Here is a 21,818-nt window from a genome sequence, read left to right on the forward strand (position 1 = left end):
CTTCTTGTTTCTTGCTTGCTATTCAAACTGTCCAACTTTGCTTTGAGAAAGGTGTAAGACGTACTGGTGCAGTTGGAATAAGGCAGGGTAATGGCAATCTCGCGTGTATTGTTGCAGACGTTTCAGGAAAATTCACTTGATTAAGTGAAGAAAACAACTTGTGTAATCAGATCTAAGCACAGCCACAGTACACTCATTGTATTTGCCAATTCTCATACCTCAGGGATGCGATATACCTGTAAAACTACAGCTCTACTGGGCAACAAATCAAATTCTTCATGCACCGGTGGCCTGCATACCTAACCTTTGCTAGCTAATTCACTGCCCAAAAGACATGCTGAGCCTCTAATGCACTTTAAAAATCTATTTTTGAGCTGCCAGAGAAGTTTTCTTCACTTGCTACAGCAGCTCAGGCTGCTCTCAGTGCCACAACAAAGAAACCTGATACACAGCTGAGAACCCAGAAGCCCTGAACAATAAACTTTGCATTACTGAGCAACAAGAGCACAGCTTTCAGTACGCTTATTTCTAGCACTGGAAGCTGAAAAGGCTCACAGCAATTTCACAGCCATGGCTGCTATAAGCAAAATCAGTATTACTAGGAGTTTTAGGTTTGGCAATTATGTCAACAGCCTGAAATACTTAAACATATCAAATTTTAATGAAAGGTAGCATCAAAGCCTCAAGTAAGCTTTGAAAGTATTCGTCCACCTCTCACCTCCAGTCAAACCATGCAGGTTGGGCATGAAAGCTGCAAAAAGATTAGAATTACTTCATTTATAACACAAGCAACGTAGGAAAAGCTAGAATTCCTATAGAAACTAATCATAAAACAACCCCATGGGGCTTTTCCAGAATGTGTGACAAAGGATGCTCTTGGGGTACTTAATCTTTGGGGTACTTTCTTTTTCTTTTTTCTTTTTTAACCTTTGAGGCTTTTCCATTGAACGAGGCCACACTGCATCTGAACAGACTAAAGCATGTGTGCCTATACAGGAAGACAAGACAGCAACCTCCAGCATACAACCAACAGCACACGTTTGTTGGAGGTAAGAAGGATCTCACCTTAAAGGAGTTCCTTAGCTCAGCATACACAGATGCATGAAAAAGCTGTGAAAAACCCTTCTGTTTCTAATCTGATTGAGACCCGTTTTAGACAATCATTTCTGCTCTAAAACCACGCTGATTATAGTTGTTGTTTTTCTACTTCTCTCCCATTAAAACTCTGTATTTTGATTACTTGAAGCGCAAACATCAGCTTTTCATTTAATTTCTCTAAAATACATACCAAACATACATCCCTAAACAGCAGGGATGAGGATCCTCATGCTGGATGTTTTCCAGACACTTTACACATTCACTGACAGGGAGAACCCAGAATCCCTGTTCTTTCAGAAGCAAAACGTCTTTCAGGACATTTTAAAGCTGATTAATTCTCAGTGATATCACCCTCATCTATTATATGCTTGCACACATAACACTGCTTATTTTCTACCGCAGAATACCAAAAGACACACTTCTATTGCCCATGTGGCATACAAGCCTGGCTGTTCCTCTTTCAAACCCAGGATGAATGCTGTCAAATCCAGATGATAGACATGTAACCACAACTTGACAGTGGGAATCCCTGACCCTGGCATGCTGCATGCAGTCACTGATACAGGAGGTGAGGACTGGCAGGACGTGACAAAAGCAATGCCACTTGCTGTGGCACTGATGCCTTACTTTGTTTAATCTAAATAAAATGCATTTAAGCTCCTGCTCCCTTCACAGAACCATAGAATTGCAAGGTTGGAAACGACCTGCAAGATCATCTAGTCCAACCACCCTCCCATTCCTATTAGTACCACAAGCTACTAAACCATATCTCGAAGACCTTAGCAGGTCTTTGCTCAGTTCAGGGTCTCAGAAGGAAACTTTAATAACACTAAATCCAGTTTATTTCAGCCTCTCTGCCCTGCTCTAGTAAAATTCATATAAAATCCACTTACTTCATCTCTATAAAGAGGACTTGTGTAGTACATGATATCCATGGCACTGCTGTTCAGCATGTCCCTCAGACCCCGCACTTTGTCTGGAGTAATGGAGTCCACAGTGTCTGAAAGAAAAGAGGCTTAAGTTACATGCAGGAGAAGGATAAAATCCAAACAAGGCACAGGCAAAGGATACAGCACGAAACTTCTGGGGACAGTTTTGCAGACTGCAGCTACTGAACAACCAAAGAGCCAAAGAATGTACCTCCATCGAGGGTGAGTTTTGACCTCCATTCAACTGGAAGAAATTCAACATGTGTTGCAAGGTTGGAAAAATACTTTTCTTCTATTTTTCTTGCAGTATCTCGCATCCTTGAAAAAAAAAAACAGAATATGTTCCTGTTAAGGCTGCTAATGGTGCTCTTAGCAGACAATTCAGTGCATCCAGGTGCAATGCGTTTTTCTCCTTACTGCTTTCAAGGTATGTCAATGCATGCTTACCAACACTGCTAATTACTTCACCTCTCAATTTTGTTAAAAAGTGCTTAAATCCTCACAGAGTGGAAAACTGTGTGCACTGCATTCTCCAAAGAGCTTCAGAGCTCTTTGTGATTTCACTTTGAGCCTGATTCAAACCATTCAAGTTCAACTGACAAACATCTGTTAACTCTGGTTGGTTTGAGCAGCATATGATCTGAAAACTAACAGTTTTACTGTCTTAGAATCCTGAACACACTGAAATCAACCATTTAGACCACTAAGGAAGACAGTTCAGTGCTTTTAAACACAAAGAAAACTAATAAAAACAGTGCTAGATAAGTCAGAATGTTAACTTCACATATCAGAATGGAAGGCTTAAGAGTCCTCAGTGAGAGACACAGGGTGATTTATTAGCATTTCAACTTGCAGCTTCCAGCAGCTGCTTCCCAGTTACAGCCATCAGAGTTTTGCTTTGAAGCCTTGTGGGTTCTTTTTTTCTGTTTTCAAAGCCAGCCTCCCTCTCATGACTGCTATGACCAAATGCAAGGTGACATTAATCTCCCATCAGCACTTCTACCAATCCAGACGTGCTTTGGGAAGTTTAACCCCCCCCCCCAGCTGAGATACTTTTCCTTGAGTATGAGTGCTCTTGTTCTGCTTGACAAAAATGCAATCATTCAGCCTGGATCACCAGCACCTGAGACAGTAATCACTGAAGCTCCTCTGTTTGATGAGCAAAACTGTCTGCACCAGAGCAGCGTCAGCACTTGGTGGTATCCCATACGGACAACTCTGTCAAACTCCTGCCTTGAGATCAAGTCCATCTTTACCCCTTCAAAACAAAGCCAGCAGTAGGCAGCAGGGAGCTGCCACACCAGGACAGGGGCTGCTCAAAGCTCTTTCATGAGACTGCCACAGGAGGTGACAGCACAGATGAAAAGGAGGAAGTGTGGATGAAATTCATTCTTCATTTCCCAGTGTAGCTGCTGCCCTGTGCAGACCCAACTCCCTGACAGGATTTATGCTGTGCAGGAAGGCTGAAGGCAGATGTGTGCAGAGGAACAAATGCAGAGCTGAATTTCAGCTCCTACTGGCAGCTCATATGGTACTCAGTCGTTCTGCGATGCACCAAAATATTAATGGAAGTGGGCTGTCAAAATATTTTCCATTACTGATGCTTTTCTGGGGAGGAAGGGAAGGGAAAGAAAATGAAAGAAAGGGAAAGGAGAGAACATCCTTTGGCACACAGTGTTTCAAAATAGTTACCAGTGGCATGACCAAGCAGCCAAGAAATGCAGCTAATCAACATCTCTGTTCTTAAAGCCTGGTTTGATTGCACTTCTAATCTCCTAGTCTGTAGTCCAAAGGTTTACATACAGCACAGTGTTCTTCCCATTTGAGGTGGGGGAAAGGCAAGAGGATCTGATTCAGTTAAGGCTGACAAACCTTTCCTCTGCTTAGTGCTGCATGTGCTATTTGAATATATCTTGCACACCAAAGACAAGGAGGAGCTAAAGTGAAACTCCCTGCCAGGAAACCAAATCACAACACTTTGTTAAACATAAAGCACAGTTCCAACTTTTACCCACATCTGGGGGTTGCCCCCACATCAGCTGTGGCTGCCCAGAAGCATTCCACCCTTTGGCAACAGAGTTCCAGGCTTCTGCTAAAAAGGCCAAATGCTCAGATGCACCTGGGCGTGTTGGAAAAATCAATGCATCCTCCTGGTGCCTTGCAAAACACACTCCAGCAAAGTACACACAAGTTTTGTTTCAACAGATTTTGTTAACTGCCACTTCACTGACCAAGTGTGCAGCAAATGCATTTCTCAGTGTATGTCCAAGCGTGCTCCTCTGCTCGCCATCCCACACTGCCACTTAACCTTAAGGAGCTGGTTAATGCTACAAAACAGATGACTGACATTTTGCAGATCACAAACTACGCAGTTACAAAAAAATATGTTATTTTTTTTGCCTAAAACTGAACTCGCTTAGAGATAATCCAGCTCTGTCACTGGCCAAAAGCAATCAGAAAGATCCCCCACTGTTACAGCAGCAATGTCACACTGATCCCCTGATACCAACCGAGAGCCACAATGGCATCAAAACACATCAGAAGGCCAATTTCCAGAGCAGCACATCTCATTCCCAGCGAATGGCACTATGTGGCATCTCCCACTGGTTTTCATCAACAGTTTTGTATGACAAATGTTGATCAAAGCTGCGATGTAATTGCTAAGCAGTGTGCCTATGCTCACACACAAAACACCTGCTACATCAATGCACTCTGCTTTGCTACTTTTTTTTTTCTTTCTTTTAATTAAATGCCTTCTGGCTTAAAGAAAAATAATGTTTTTAGCTATTTTATTAGCTGGCAAGGCTCTCCAGCCACTTGTGAAATTAACACTAACCGAAGTGATAAATCCTCATCTAAACATGCAGAGTTATTCCCCTTTCCAATACAAACGGAAGCTGAAATATTGACCCCAGAGCAACAATTACTTAAATCTATACACCCCAGCACACTGTAACAACTAGAATTTATGATTTTTCTAAGCGAAAATGCACTTGAGCCCAGATGTAATGAATGCCTTGGAAAGCACTGTGACATATTGCTACGCTGCAAGCAAGGAGCAATGGCCTGAAAATAAATACTTCTGAGACTCACCATAAATAAAACACACTGGGCTGCCTCTCTCTGGTTAATGCAATGAAATAACACCACTATATTTACATAGGTAGGTATCCTTGCATAAGAAAGTCTATTCCAAAGATGTTTTAACATATTGACAAGTATTACTTTTAATTTTTTTTTCTAATCATTACACTACTCATTTTACTTCTGTGAAGCATACACAACTTGTACAAAAGAAACCAGCTACAGTAAGATCAATCTACTACACAGATTTTATAAAATCACCTTGATAGTTGGTAACACTGCAAAACACCTGAAGGATAGAACATCTTACTCTGCTTGTTCCCAAACCATCTTTACAGATGCTCTTCAGCCAGACAATCCACAGCCAAGCATGAGGAATGGTCTCGGATTCAGGAGCCGTTATATCAGCTTCTGCCTCTGAGCTCATGATTGAACTGAGACAGGGGAGGTTTGGGTTGGATATGAGGAGGAAGTTTTTCAGCCAGAGGGTGGTGAGGCACTGGCACAGGTTGCCCAAGGAGGCTGTGGATGCCCCATCCCTGCAGGCATTCAAGGCCAGGCTGGATGTGGCTCTGGGCAGCCTGGGCTGCTGGTTGGCGACCTGCACACAGCAGGGGTTGGAGCTGGATGAGCGCTGTGCTCCTGTGCAACCCAGGCTGTTCTAGGATTATAAGATTTAGGATAGAGAGCAGTAGGGTGAGTGGCTGGGAACAGGACGACCTTCAACAGCTTTCCTTCCTCTCCTTGTGCTCTAAATGCATGCACTCATTTGTAAAGTGGGAATAATACACCTGTTATAAGGTGGGAATACACCTATTTGGGGGTTGGAACTGGATGCTCCTTAAAGTCCATTCCAACCCAAGCGATTCTGTGATTCTATGACACCACTCATAAAGTGGGAATAAGAACACCGTGTTGATTGCTGAACACGTGGCACACTTAATAAAAGATAAAAGAATCAACTTCTCCTATTCATTCCACAATTTTCATTTCATCACAAAAGCAGGAACGAACCCCAGTAAAAAGGTGGGGGGAAAAATAAATAAATCAGGTAGCATTGCTGCTTGCTTGAAAACTTCATCAACCAAAATACCTTTACTCTCACAACATTACATTCTACCCTGAATGAACAAGAAATTCACTCAGAGCAGCTCTCTATTCTTTCTGTTGTTAACCCAGGAACAAAACTAATGCCTTGTTTGGGTCACACACCTGTACACAGAGCCATAGAACGGCCTGGATTGCAAAGGAGCACAGTGCTCATCCAGCTCCAAGCCCCTGCTGTGTGCAGGTCGCCAACCAGCAGCCCAGGTTGCCCAGAGCCACATCCAGCCTGGCCTTGAATGCCTGCAGGGATGGGGCATCCACAGCCTCCTTGGGCAACCTGTGCCAGTGCCTCACCACCCTCTGGCTGAAAAACTTCCTCCTCATATCCAACCTCAACCTCCCCTGTCTCACTTTAAAACCATTCCCCTTGTCCCATCACCATCCACCCTCACACACAGCCGTTCCCCTCCTGTTTATCCGCTCCCTTCAAGCACTGAAGGCCACCATGAGGTCTCCCTGCAGCCTTCTGTTCTCCAAGCTAAACAAGCCCAGTTCCCTCAACGTTTCTTCACAGGAGAGACATTATGCTTCAAAAGCATTCCTGCATTGGTTTCACCACTCTGGAGCTCTGTAAATTGAGCTCAGCACTCCCAGCCTCCTTGAGAATACCACAAGCTATTGGGAAAACACGGGGCTGGCTTACGCTGCGTTTGCTAAGTCAAGTGAGAGCAGTGGGCATGAGCACTAAATACTGAGTTCTGCTGAAGCCAGGGGAAATGAAAGGGACACCACGTTCAAAAGCTCAGCTGCGTTTCAGAAATGCAGTTTTTTTCAAGGCAGACTTCAAAGAGCACCTGTGAGACACGTGTTGTCCTCTGCCACTGCTCTTCAGGGATTCCTCTGCTCTCAGGCCTTAAGATACTCAGAGTGCTGCTCTAGGACATATGGAGACTCATTTTACTTCAGAAGAAAGATGAAAATTCTAGGAGACCATCAAAGTGAACATAATCGTGATTCATACTTCATCCTTTTCAAGATTAATGGGACTCTGCATGATCAAAAGAACCCAAAATTCTAGGTTACGACAACAGGATCTCCGAGAGAAGGCTGCAGAGGTTCAGTTCAGGTACTCCAAACCAAGTGCCTCCCTACCTGGCACAGCTTACAAACAGCAGCAAGGCAGCTCTTTGGTTGATGCTGGTTTTGGCAGCAAAGCAGATGAGACATTCCCTGCTCCTGCTGCTCTACCCTGCCTCCCCACTGCTCTCTCCCTTATTCTGGATGGGCTCTCGCTCTTTGGTAACTGCAGTGATCTGGATTACAACAGGAGCACAGAGTCAGCAGTAGCGTTAAGTGCAATTTTGGGCAGAGGAGAGGACTGGGGAGAAGAAGGGAAGAAGGACAGATGTGAGTAGAGATGCATTTAATGACTGTTGTAGCTTTGGTCCAACATGCAGCCACGTGTTAGATAACTAATTAATGCACACAGAACAAGCTCCTACAGGAGTACTAATACCCTAACCATCACCCTTTACCTCTTGGGCTGAACTTCTCATCTGCCTTCCAAAGAAAGCTCGAGTTGAGACTGGTACAACAACCACTATTATTTGCATACTTAATTTCAGAAGAACATGCAATTATTACCAGCACCAGAGAATGGAAAACAAACATGTAATGTGCATACAGTGCAATGTAAGCTTTTAAATGGAAAATAAACAGAACAACCAAACACCTGAAAAGCTTACAAAAAGAAGCGTATAGGAAATCTTGATTTAAGATCCAAGCACTTAAAGGCACTGGAAGGCCTCTGAGAGGCTCTGTGTTCTGCAAGGGCTTGCATATCATTGGAAATTTAACAAAACTGCTATTCTGAAGTAATTATTATAATGACAATCCACAATTAAAAAGCTTACTAATGGGACGTGCAATAAAAACGTAATTGGTGACTGTGCAGTACCAAGATGATGCGATTGCACAGACAGCAATTTTTGTGCTGTGAGCAGCAGCAAAGGCAAATAGGAATCTGAATCAAAACAAGAGATTCAAAGAGAGGCAGACAGACACCAGGCCTGGAGAAAGAGCAATAGAGAAGCATCGTAACATCACAGCTGTTGTGGAAATATGCAGAGCAGTTACTCCATTCAATTTTTAAGCACAGGATGGTAGGATCAATCTGCAGTAAGACAACGGGATTGCTTCAAATTATTCCTATTTCTTAATGTTAGCATTGCTTCGTACCACAAGTCATGTAACACCAGAATAATGCACCTGATGGGAAATAAAAAATGCCAGCAGAGTACACTAAACCATCCTATCTTGGTTTATGTTACATAGAAATTCAGAATACGGCATCTTCTTCCATTAAAAGAAACTATCCCCTTTTCTGCTGGAACAGCTCACAGCTCATTATTCTGCTCACAGTAGGTCAGCTGAATCATTGTTCCAGCCTGGAGGAGGTACTGTCTCTTCTCAGACGAGTCTTGCTGTTAATATCAGCACTGACAGGAGCAGCTTGTTGTACCAGCTGCCATGCTACATTTAGACAATAAATGTGTTTAACTGCACCGTGCAGAAACAAAATCATGTCACATCTCCCAAAGACACATTCACTCAAACATTGATAGAATGCATCTTTTGCATTTACCTACTTACAGGACACCCTGCAACCCTAGCATCGAACCACATTAATGAGCAGACTGAACTCCATTTCTTAATGAAATTAGTGCATACAATTTTAAATTACCCTGGAAACAGAGTTCTGTTTTCAGCTCTGTGATGAACAATATCTGCCTAATGATGCAGCTACATCAGGAGATGCACCAGTTTCTTCTTGAGGCAGTAATCCGAGGACAGCTGAGCTCTGGTTGTGCCTCTCAGCCCACTGGGTTACAAGCAGAGAACTCCAAATCTGAGTTATAAGCTTCATTTTTGCACTTAGTTTTCTTTTTCTTTTAAGGCCACTTGCTCAAGTGGGGCTATGGTTTTGTGCTCTGAATAGAATTGCTGCTCTCATACAGGCTGAAAAAAATACAAAGGTTTTATAGCAGGGTAGATTGAATCTGAAAGATGCCATAATGTGTGCATGTGGCAAAGACATAATGCAGAAGAGAGGTTTGGGAAAAGGGAGATCTCCTTCTGGAGACCCCACAAGCACCATACCAAACCAATGAAAGGCACCATGGAGTGTGCTGCTTTTTTCTACCCACCTGAATACTGGGATAACAGCTTACAGCAGGCTCTACACTTACTTGCATATCAAAGACATGGACACCACCTGCTCATGCCTGAAGCAGCATCCTATAATGTGTAATCAACTAAGTAGGGTGACCCTAAACTAGCATCCTGGGCACTTCCTAAAGGCCTAGGAGAAGAGACACCACGAGAAGCCATCTGCACATAGGCCTGGTGGTTGACCTACATGTTCCTTCTAACCTGCCTTGTCTCTGTTCTCTCCCAGTCTGTATCCCAAATTCCCACACTGGAACATCAATATCCCAAGTGAGATACAAACTTATCAAAACTGCACGCAGCCCAAGACAACAATGAGCTCCGAGGGCTGCTAATGTGCTGCAGCTGCTGGTAGTACCCAGATTTGGTGAGGGAAGAAAGGAGGAATGGTGACAACAATGGCAAAGACTTATGTTATACAGTTAGCATGGCTGCAACTACAGGTTTCCTACAAAACCATGTCCATTTTAAAGGGAATAATACTGAAATATTTTCTCCTTAGATCATACAAGTCTGAAAAGTCAAAAAATACATCCCCCTACCCTTATCCATTCTCAGAAGGCAGCATTTGACTTTTTGTGTCCCTGGTGCAAAAGAATGTTTAAAAAAAAAGAAGAAAAAATAATGCACAGTCATATCACAGATGAAAGTGCTAACAGAAAGTGTTAGTATGGCTTGTGAGAACTGCCACTGCATTGGCTTGGAAGACATTTCTTCTAAAATGCCTTCCTAGAACATATGGGATCTTCCCCACTGATAAATTCTTAAAAAAAACAACAAATTTCCATCTAACATGATGCTTTCCTTTGTAGGTTTTGTACAGACTACACAGTTTATGCCAATAACTAGCATTTTACAGCTTTATGCAATGCCATCTGATTGCCTGATATTTCTTGAGGGAATGTGAGACCAGGGTGAAATTACCTGAAGCACAAAAACTCTTGTTTGAATGGTTTTAAAGTGAGACAGGAGAGGTTTAGGTTGGATATGAGGAGGAAGTTTTTCAGCCAGAGGGTGGTGAGGCACTGGCACAGGTTGCCCAAGGAGGCTGTGGATGCCCCATCCCTGCAGGCATTCAAGGCCAGGCTGGATGTGGCTCTGGGCAGCCTGGGCTGCTGGTTGGCGACCTGCACACAGCAGGGGTTGGAGCTGGATGAGCACTGTGCTCCTGTGCAACCCAGGCCATGTTGTGACTCTATGATTCCATGTAATGTGCTGCCATCTGTAGTGAGACTTCTCGTGGAATGGACACCTGTGCACTCTGTGCTGAGCTGAAATTAATCCACACACACAAATCCCATATGCATTTTCAGTGAAGAACAGAGTAGAAGGAAAAAGTAGAAAATCTAAATGACTTAACGATTGCTGGTGGCTGCTAAACCAGCAACTCGTATTTAGGACCTTTGCACGACCAGTGCAATTGGCTCCTAAAAAAATAAAAGGTTTTACATATATTTTGGTGACCAGCTTCAGGTTTTTATCAAGGGCTGTGGATTTCTCTCTCAGTGTTTTTGCCTGCTTGCTCCTAAAACACCACAGATAAGAGCGGTGAAGTGCTAGAATGAGGAGAGCAGGAAAGAGCAGCTTGTTGCTTCGAGATGACAACTGACAGCAGTGAAATCGAGAGGCCTGCTCCACTACAGCTGAGGACAACAGAGCAGAACAGTGAGCTGCAGAGCTCAGGAGCCTGGCGACACGATGACACACAGCAGAGCAATGGCACCTCAGACACTCACATAAGCACCGACCTCCAGTGCTGCTCTGGATTTAAAGGCAGTGTCACAAGACCCTTACCATGAAATCAACTCCACATGGCACTTTCTCTAGAGGCAGCAGGCACGCTGCTACTGCTGTTGACTTTGATGGAACATGGAACTGTTTGGGATGCACGTACTAAACCATCTGCACGACACAGATCTGCAGTTCACACATTTTAGCCTCTTCTTTCAGCTAATCAAGCATTCCTTAGCACCAGCTTGTCTCCTCAGTTCTGTCATCAGGAGTTTACAACTCCTAATATTCAACAGAACTATTTTCATGGATAGCATTCTCATTAACTCAGGACTTTGCCCTCCTATTCACCAGCACTGTAAGTGGCCTCCTGAGTTAGCTCGGATGTCAAATCAAAACCCATTTGCAAACCAAGCTTCACAAAAGACTTTTAATGAAAAGACCCCATAAGCATTTAATTACGTTCTGCTTTTCATCAGGCTTGCATGAACTCAACGAGCAGATTCTCAGCAACAGCTTCCCACCATATTAAGTAACTCGGCACCGTTACAAATGCCAGCATTCATTCTAGCTCCTCACTTTCACTCTTACCAGCACACACTTCACTCACTCACTGCTCTGACAACCTGCAGGAGCAATGGAGATTCCCCTTGATTTTGGTCAAATGAAAATCTTCCCTCACTTGACAAAATCACTGAGCACTGGTGCTGGAAATGCACCAGACAGTCCCCTGCAAGTCAGAAGTGTTGGTCATGGAAACAAAATACATCCTTGCTCTTCCTGATTGCAGCTGCTTTCCCTTAGGCTCATGCAGTTGAGCTAACATAGAAAGTAATGCACTCCCAGTACAAAGAGTAATGACTCAGGGGTAGAGAGGGAGAAGGAAATTGGAAGAGATGCAGCTTAAACTGAAGGATCTGCTGTCCTTTACAATGTCAGCATTTTATTCAGGTTAGAGTTGCTACTGCAAACACGATGAAGGACTCACATAGCTGTATTTTTGATGATCCTTCCTTGGTCCATTTTCTGCCCAATACCATGCACAACAAACACAATGTGACTAGTTTGTGGTGGCTTGTCTTCTAAGGTAGCTTCTTCTACATAGCCTCTATGTAGCCTTGTCCCACTACTTGAAGCTGCAGAAAAAACATGATCCTAGATCAGTTACATTTCATGAAATGCAATGGTCTTACACGTTGACAGAAGTTTAATTTGTCTGAGACCAATACATTAAAAAGTATTCTGAAAATACAATCATACAGAAAGGATTAGTATGCAATTTAACAATCTGCAGTTTTCAACTCCTGAGAGATCTGAGCAACAAGGTGACATTCATTCTCTCAGTCAATGTATTAGAAAGCCATTTCCAATGCAAAAAGAACCAATTTCAGAGCTGGTTTGAAAAACAACTTTTTCAGAGAACAGTTGTGTGATTGCCCATTAACTTTTATTACATAATGCTCTTCTTCAACGCACCTCAGCCATTAAAATTCCTTGTATCTGCACCTTACTTCCCCAGCAGGTGATCACTGAAACCATCTTGCCATAAAACAGGCACTCACTGTCATTCGATCTCTGATGGCACTAGAGGAGCTGCTTGAAAAACTTTAGATTTCTCCTACAAAGTGACAAACTGTACATGTTTTTCCAGCCAATTAAACCCCACGTTTCCCCAGGCATTCTCCAGTTCAGTGCCCAAAGCAAAAATCAATTCTGCAGGTATGGGTATCCACTCATTGCCCTGCGGGTGGCTGCTGAAACCCAGGGCACAGCGTGGCTTCATCCCCCTCTAGTGACAGAGCCATACAGAAGGCAGCAGCCTCCTATGAGAGCTAGCTGTGCAACACCAGAAAAGCTGGCATTCAGCAAAGCCCTTCGGATGCAACACAGAGCAAGGCAGCACCATTCCTCGTGCGGAAAAAACAGCAAGAAGCAACTCGTTTTGTTTCAGAGGAGGAGGAAAACAGAACAGAAATAGTGAGAGCAGTTCTTATACGTGACAGGTTTATCACGGGAGCTTCCATTTGCTATTTTTCTTCCCAAAGCGTTCAGGACAGAAGGTCTGCATTATCTGTTTCATGCTGTCCAAAATCACACTGTGGATACAGAATACTTCATCTCTTCTGGAAACTTGGGCAACGAGAGCCTTAAATTATACTGATTCTTGGCAAACATTAATTAAGTATCCACCCAAGAGCCCTGTGGGTTAAGAGGGCAGTAATTACAGAACAGAGGCATCAGATTAAAGCCAGACCTGTTTCCTGGCCTCTTCAGAAACCAAGGAGAAAAACAAAAGCAACCTGTGCCTCTTCTTGTTTTTGTAGTTGCCCAGTAATGCACAGGAGCAGCATGGCAGGGAGGACACGTCCCAATATTCCAGATGGACAACAATCTGCCTTTATTTGAGGAGGAACATCCTCTCTCATAACTGTCTCAGCTTCACTGGTTATAAAACTGGTAATTTTGAGCTTAAATGAGCCTGGATTCCTACAGAAAATGCTTTCCATTTAGATCTAAGGGCTTCACCCCTCCTCTCAGTTCATAGGTCTGTCCAATGAACTGAAAAAAGCAAAAGCTGGCAAGAGGGGGAGGCACAACCGTGTTTTTAAGGAGAGCATCACAGTCTGTAAGGACACAGAGAGAAAGCTAAGGTTGCAAAGGCAACTGTAATTCTTACACTGTGGCTATCAGACACTGCCACTGTAGTAGCAGCATTATGCAGCAAGGACATGAGAACTGCTGCTTCCAAAGTAACAAGGAACAAACGTAACAAAAACACTCCATGTCCAGTTACAGTTATGCAACCTAAGGAACCTATTACACCCCCCTGCAAAACCACACCAGCAAAAAGGGGCCACTCACATATTAACACTTCAGATACAGATATTTGCATTATGTTTTTTTTACAAACTCTGAGAAATATTACCTTTGGAAAACCCCAACTTTTGTGTAACAGTTCTTGCAATTTTAGATGTTGTTGCATCACTGTACAGATACACTTCATCCACACTGTGCCAGTCCACATGGTTGCGACTCAACTTTAGACTATGAATAGCTGCAGCAAAAAGGAACAACATTGAATTTAGATGGGTAAGGGGAAAAACAAGAGCCTCTTCAAACAGAGAGAAGGGTAATTCACACACACACATTTATATCTAGTGCTCCATTATACCTAAATCCATACTGCTTCTTACCTTGGAAAGCTTTTACATTGACGATTAATCTGACCAGAACAAAGGGCAGTTTGGAGAGGACATTGCACATCATCCTCCTGCACCCTGGTAGGCTTCTATAGCATATCCTTAACTGAAAGCAAAAAACGAGGGGGGAAGGGAGATGCACCCCCACAATACTGCTGACAGATGCACTTCTGCTAGGAAAGTGCACTCCTACCTTCTCTCCTTTGCAGCCATACAGTGGGATCCCTGCTTTCAACCAAGGCTACGGAGCATCAGAGTAACACAGAGGCTTTCAAGGCTCCATTATGAGAAGGCTCTATTGCTTCTGCTATTCTTTCAGAAACGTCCAGGAGCTGAAAATGTGGTTCAGTGAGAAAGCCTCTGAATGAGTAATTTCTGGCACAGAACAGAATTTTGCTCTTTCAAAAGCTCCTAAAGAGCTCTAGTGGGTTTTTTTTTGTGCAGTGATTGTGCTTTCCAGATTTGGAACGGATTGAACTCAGGAACCAACCTCATGACACACTGCCTGACTGTTGGGGTTAAGCACAGCAGGCACGCAATAATGCAAGCCAGAATCTCCCAGCTGAGCTTCTGTGTACAAAGCAGCATCACAGCTGCTGCAACACCAGCAACACGGATATCACCTGTGCTTGGAAATCTGCTGCTTAGCTCTCGTCCAGTGTGCAACGTTCAGCACTTGGAGACCTGACAACTAACAGCAATAGCCCTATGAAAATGTTAAACCACATCATGGGTCTTGCAAAAAAGGCTGTGAAGCCATGGAAAACACTCACAGGGGTTTTATGCTATTTTTTCATAACAAGCTCGGCTCTAATCTGTCCTCTACTTGAAGCTACTCTGATTTTTTGTAGTCAAAAAACATTCTGAGAAAGCATGAGCCGTCATGGTTTCATATTTTAACTTTCTTCCAGCACAAATTAATTAAATGTTGTGTGACCTTTGCCCTGAAGCATTTTTTCTTTCTTTTCCAAGGCAGATAGACCCAAAATAGCCTGAGGAAAACTAAATTAAGTCCCTGAGAAACAAGGAGATTAGAAAAGGATTACCCCTTTCCACCATAGTTAACAGCTGATCCACAAAAAGTAGAACTACACTGCTGTTTTACAGTGGCATAGAAGAAGAAGGGAAGCCGGCCTGGCTTAGATGTGTCAGCTTGGGCTGATGAGTGGCCAGAGCAAGAAGTAATATAGCGAGAACCCAAAGAACAACAAAGTGATTTTGTTGTGAAGGTGAAGAGAGAAGCCCATATGCAGAGATCTCAGTTTAGAATCAGAGAAGAAAGGAAATTCCTAGCAAGACTTCTTTCAGACATGGAGCCAATGCAACAGGCTGTGACGTGCTGAGAGCTGAGCAGTCCATGGGCAAAGGCTTCCTTCTGCATGGCTGCTGACTCCTCTACCCACGAATCCACGACCACTGTAGACTTTTCATGCATCCACTCAGCAGGTCTTTAACAGCAGAGGTTTATTCCATGTGAAATCCTCTCAGTACGTTTCTGGGGAAGCTGACAGAGCAGGACTGGAAGCACGATGCCTTTGGAGAACGCCATGCTCAAGACTCTAAGCATGCACAGGAAGAAGTAGAGAAGTCTGTGGCTCAACTGCTTGCTACCATTGGAAGAACAGCAGTGTGAAGAGCAGCAATTCTCAAATGCTTTCTGGAATCAAGGCCAGCCTCTCCATTGGGAAGGAAATACAGGAAGTGGTAGATTTTCTTGATTTTGCATTAATTATTCTCGCATGGAAAGAATAAAGTCTAACTTTCACTTCTATACTCCTCAAAAATATCTGTTGAAGGACACATGGAAATAAACTAAAACCTATGCATGCGTGCACTAAGGAACTGCAAATGAACATCCAACACTATGGATATTTAGCAGTGCGTTCAAAAGGGAACCTGAAAAATTGGGTCTGCTTCTAACAAGAGCACCACATGAAACTAGCAGTAATACTCAGGACTGTGCTTCCCTGCCTCTTGGGAACAGAATAACTTACCTCTCTGAGACATGTTGTCAAGGCAGACACACACTGCATTCAAGGTCAGATACAAATACATATCAATATATCTTTTTCAGCACTTGGATTACACATCCTTCCTTTCCCCCATCACACTCAAGTGTTTTAAAAAGTGGTTCTTGTTTCTCAGTTTTCCTTCTTGGGATGCACTGCTTAAACAGTCTGCTTGAGGATCAACGGACCTGTTCCAAACACCATCCCATATTCTTTCTGAGATAGGGTGAGATTCTCTGTCTCCCAGTTCCGACTCTTAGAAATACTGGGATGCCAGTTCATCCTCCAACCCCAGCTGCTTTGTCCATCACGAGAATATAAATCTCCTAAAATGAGAAAATTCAATGCACTGGCACAGGTTGCCCAAGGAGGCTGTGGATGCCCCATCCCTGCAGGCATTCAAGGCCAGGCTGGATGTGGCTCTGGGCAGCCTGGGCTGCTGGTTGGTGACCTGCACACAGCAGGGGTTGGAGCTGGATGAGCACTGTGCTCCTGTGCAACCCAGGCCATTCTAGGATTCTATGATTCTCATGGTAATCAAGAGCCCCAATGAAAGGGGCTTTCACTACTGACATTTGCAGAGTTTGTTAATGACGAGGCAGGAAACAAACATGACTTTGGAGAAGATTTGATAGCAGTGTGAAAATAATCATTTAAAAGGAAAATAAAACCAAAAAAAGTGTAAACACGTTTTCCAGGTATGGGATAACAAACACTGCTATTGCTATTTTGAACCCAAAGAAGAAAGAATGAAATATTCCTGAAGATGAGATGATAACGATTTATATTTTCTTTCCAGACCCAAAGGCTGTGATGTAAACCACCCAAACGGTGCAGAGGTGGTCAAAGTGACATCTCTGGAGCTGTTCATACCATCAGGTGTCACTGAGTGTCACAAAGTCATGCCGTGGTTTCACTGAAGAAGCACCGCGATCAAGTTGCAGAATTCAGGTCAGGCAGCAGGTAGGGCACAGGGGAATGCCCTTCATGTTCACACCTCCGCCTCGTGGTCCTCCAGGATCCTGTGGATTGCACAGAGGATGAAGGCATCTCCTGACAAAGCCATGGCACAGGAACATCCCTCTGGATCAGGCTTCTTGCAGCTTTGTTTTCACACGGGCACCTTCTCTGACATTAAGAACACGTGCAGCTTTCTTAGCAGGAGTCACTGCATATGCCCCTTCCCCTGTTGCAAAACCCCTCAGTATTCTGCATGCTGCTCAGTTTTCCAGTTTGGCATTAAAACCCAAAGCCTTTGAAAATGAGATCAAGTTTTGGTTTCTTCTGTATCTAGGAAAGAGAAATTAAACTTCCTTTTTCTTTTCCCACCAGGAATACCAAGCAAACAGACACCTAGAGTACAAACAAATGGAAGCCCCAGCCCAGCTGCAGATGGAAGACAGCAGAGAGAAGCACAGTAATGGCCTTAAATTGCACCAGAGGAGGTTCAGGTTGGATTTCTCCTCTGAAAGGAGTGGCACAGCTGCACCAGAGCGATGGGGTCACCGGAGGTGGTCCAAAGGCATGGAGATGTGGCACTGAAGGATGTGGTCAGTGGGCATGGAGGGCTGGGGTTGGTGATCTTAGAGGTCTTTTCCAACCTGAACGATTCTGTAATTCTATAGATGAAGTGTGAGGGATAGGAAAGGAATTGCCATCATACAAATCTCCAGTCTCACCAAGACAGATGAGCACAGAGGAAAAGGTCCCTCTATAAAGTTCAAATATTAAGAACGAAGAGGTAAAGAAAATCTGAAGTACGTATTCCTCCAGTCTTGAAGAACCTGATCTCAGTTAGACAGCAGAAACTCAACTTAAGCCACAACAGCTGGAGAATAGCTGAGGAGCAGCATCATAGCACAGAAGCTGGGGTGTGCAGACTGCAGGTGTGCTGCCAGCACAAACAGCATGCTGGCTCCAGTGCTTCAGGAGCCAAACGCTTCCAGCAGAAGGCACCTGCAGACAGGCACCTGAAGCTGGCATCTCACAGGGCCAGCAGTTTAAAATTAAATACCCTTGAAGGTAAGCACCTGGTTTTAACTTGGCACTTTCATCTACCAGCCAAGACTGAAGCGTGGGGTGATTCTTTCCCACCACAGTGCCAATTCAAGTCAAAATCAATAAGGAAAAGCATCTTTGAAGTGTTAAGAGCTGCTCTCCATCTACTCCACAAAGGCACTGGCATCCTGGTTAGGGCTAAAAGACCAGAGAACAGATTTATACTGCTTGAAATCCATGCTTGTCTTCTTTTTCTTCTTTTTTTTTCCCCAGGAATTTTCACCTTCTGACTCAAGAACGTCACCAATTGCCCAATAAGCAATCTTAATTCAAATCCATTGGACACTACAAACGAACATGATTTGGAGAAAAAATAATGTGTAAAATAATTTCAAAATTATGATGACAAGTTTTCTTACTTTTTACGATCGTATTTTTTATGATGCTTTTCACCTTTTACAGATTTGAGTTCCAGGTGTGAGAAGAGGCAGGAAATGACTTCCTATGCATCTCTATGCTTTCAGACATTTGCATTTTAGACTCAACTACAGAAAAATATTATGGTAGGAATCCCAAGGCAAACACTTATGCATGCCAAAGTAGATCCTCACCCTTCAGAATACTCCTAGGAACTACAAAAATATACGGTATGACAGGAATAACTCTAAACCTACCAGATGCGTTGACATTTTAAATCAAAGGTGCCTTTTGCAGCAGGCTGGTTCCAATGTCACTGTGGTCAGTTCGACTTTAATCACTGCCAGCTCTAACAATGCCAAAGATGTGTGGCAAAGTGCTTTGGAACCTTCTGCAATCCTTAATGGCTCCTGTAAGAACTACTTCCACCTTCTGAAGCAAACTGGCACAGCATCAGCTGTTCCACAGCTCCAAGCTCCTCCTGTGTTACAGCAGCCTTGATGGTGCATTCTCTACAGCCTCCCTGTTTCATATCCTACGTCTGGTGATTCACTTCATTCCAATATTGATACAAAAGCTGCAGTAAAAATAACTTCCGACACAAAACTAGAGGTGCATGCATCATCCCAAGACTGGCCAACCAAATTCTGCCTACTACAAAACTCTTTATTCAGTTCCTTCCCCAGTACAGTCTCCCTTACGCTGGGCCTACAGAGGTTCTAAAAGTGTTGCTTCTATTTTACTGAGAAAGTCAAGCCACAAAGTGAGTGTGTAAGAAACAAAAGTTCACAGTCATTAATCACAGCCACAAACAATTATAATAAAACTAGAGCACAGTATTGCTAGCATCTACTTTTCTCTACGACTCGCAGCACTGCTGTTTTTCTCCTAAGATTCAGTGCTTTTTCCTTCCCATGTGGGGGAAATGGCAAGAACACAGTGCAAGAAAGTGAAGCATGTAATTCTAGCACATTTAACTGACACGAGCAAACTAGAATGCAAAGCTTCCTATGCCAGGAGTACTACAAGAAAAAAAAATAATAATCTACAATTACTGTACCTTGGGAACGCTTTCGTTTAAGACATGCAGCATCTGAATTCTCCTTATATCCTCTCCATTTGAACAAAGAAGGGAGGGAGAAGGGAGGGAGGTAGTAGAGAACTAAAAGTAAAAACACTGAGCTTCAAAGTAAAATTTTTAAAAGGAGTGTCAATTTTCATTAGCATTACCATCACAAAAGAAAAAGAGTCGATGCATTTGTTGAAAAAGCACACATACTTCAACTGGTTCTGTAGCACGAGCGTCAGGTCACGTTAGGCACATTCAGTCTCTTTGCTCTTCATAAACAGTTACGACATCACAACAAAGCTCAGGGCGTTAGGAAAGGAAAGCTGTGACAGTGCATGCAGTTTCACTGAGTGCCTTTGCATCAAGGCGTACCAAAGCATTAACACACAAGTTGGCATAGGGCAGAACAAAGGCACTTTTAAGCAGACTCTAGACATTTGGAAAAATAAACAACAACTCATCTTCAAGCACAGCTCTATTATTTTCCCCAAAGACTGCAAGAAATGACATCCCACTGTTAACCTGTGCTGTGAGTCCTTCAGCAGAGAAACCCAGCAGCACACACTGTGCCTCTGACAGCCCTCCCACTGTGAGCAGGAGCTTCCCTTGGATGGCAAGGCAAGCCCACAGCTCCTATTAGACGTTCACTCGTCTTACTTCACCCCTGAAACCCTGAACACCACATAGCTGTGCCAAAGATTCTTTTTCACGGACTTACCTTCACATCAGTGCTGTGCAATTAACAGAAGGAATGCTTGAAGGAAAGGGGAAACTGCTGCCAAGCAGATTGAGTTATGCAGTCATGTGGCTGCTTCTCTTGGCACTTACACAGCAAGGCTGAGCTCCTACCAACCCACCTTCTGCACTCGTACAAATAGCCTTGGATTGTAAGCAAACAACAGGAGCCTCAAAAACTTTATGTAGTCAAGAATGTGTGTGCTTAAAGCCAGTGAGAAATCAGAGTCTCCAGTTGGGCTTCTGAATCCATAAAGTTGCTGAGGCTGCAATGGCTGGAAATCAGTTTGCCTGCTGGGGAATGGGAAAATGTAACTGACATCACTCTCCCTTACAGGCATTAGAAGTAATTAATGCTCTACAGCCCAGTAACTCACAAGTGATATTCCATGCTTCTGTCAAGGGCATCTCACACCTCCTCATGCTCTCAGCTCACAGCTTTGTCAGCAGATGCCTTCATACAGATGCTGTACATTACTGTTGCACATCAGTTTTCTACAGGGAGGGAAACTAGGCTCATCATTCCTGCACTGGGACTTAATGGAACAATTCAGCCTACAGAGTACTGTGCTGGCTGTGGCAATACAGGAACAGGCTGCCCACGGAGATGCTGTGGAGTCTCCTCTGCTGGAGATAAGCAAAACCCCATGGAAACATCCTGAGCAACCTGCCCTCATCGGCTCTGCTGCTTTCTCAATCTCCACAGATCCCTTCTGATCCTGGCAATTCTGTGACTGCATGAATGAGACTTTCCTTACTAAAGGTTAGCACAGTCAGCTGCAACAAAAACGCATTGTTAATGGTTTTTTCTGTTTTAATCAACAGAGAAAACTGTATTTGAAGCCTAAGGCAAAACAGCAAAAACTCCAAACACAGTTTCTATACTTTTCATGGCATGTAATGACACAGTGAAGCCCATAGCAAAACCCAAGAAACTCACGCAGTTTCAAAATCAATGCATTATAAAATCTGTTCTGATTCTGACTCGTGGGGATTTCTACATTTCTTACAGTGTCTCAGAATCACAGAGCTGATTTCCACTGAAGGAACTTGCTGGGGGTTATCTGCTCCAGTTTCCCACAGACAGGACCAGCTTTTCAGTTGAATGTAATATCACGTTTGGATCAGCTTGCTCTGGCAATTTCCAGCTGAAATCTGAGCATTTTTAAGGACGGATGCTCCACCACCTCTCTGCAAATACAATCAGCTACAGAATCACAGAACGGCCTGGGCTGGAAGGGACCTCAAGGATCACGAAGCTCCAACCCCCCTG

The 21,818-nt window shown here is 43.6% G+C and overlaps 1 protein-coding gene across 4 annotated transcripts in view; it reads right to left on the reverse strand.

Annotated features, from left to right (window-relative positions):
- Positions 1 to 21,818, reverse strand: part of DDHD1 (DDHD domain containing 1) — a 63,488-nt gene that overhangs the window by 21,313 nt on the left and 20,357 nt on the right. For 3 of the 4 annotated variants that reach the window (XR_006167922.1, XM_042813222.1, XM_042813224.1), the window contains exons 3-7: positions 19,802 to 19,903; positions 14,044 to 14,172; positions 12,106 to 12,253; positions 2,239 to 2,345; positions 1,992 to 2,098 (exon numbers count right to left, since the gene is read on the reverse strand). Coding sequence is in view for 3 of the 4 variants with exons in the window: in XM_042813222.1 (XP_042669156.1) it covers positions 1,992 to 2,098; positions 2,239 to 2,345; positions 12,106 to 12,253; positions 14,044 to 14,172; positions 19,802 to 19,903 (593 nt within the window). In the remaining variant the exon portion in view is untranslated. The remainder of the gene's footprint in view (positions 1 to 1,991; positions 2,099 to 2,238; positions 2,346 to 12,105; positions 12,254 to 14,043; positions 14,173 to 19,801; positions 19,904 to 21,818) is intronic. The other variant, XM_042813223.1, reaches the window with a different exon arrangement.

The sequence above is a fragment of the Centrocercus urophasianus genome, unplaced genomic scaffold (assembly GCF_019232065.1).
Source record: "Centrocercus urophasianus isolate 14NV4802_14NV808 unplaced genomic scaffold, USGS_Curo_1.0 seq_14, whole genome shotgun sequence".
Lineage (NCBI taxonomy): Eukaryota > Metazoa > Chordata > Aves > Galliformes > Phasianidae > Centrocercus > Centrocercus urophasianus.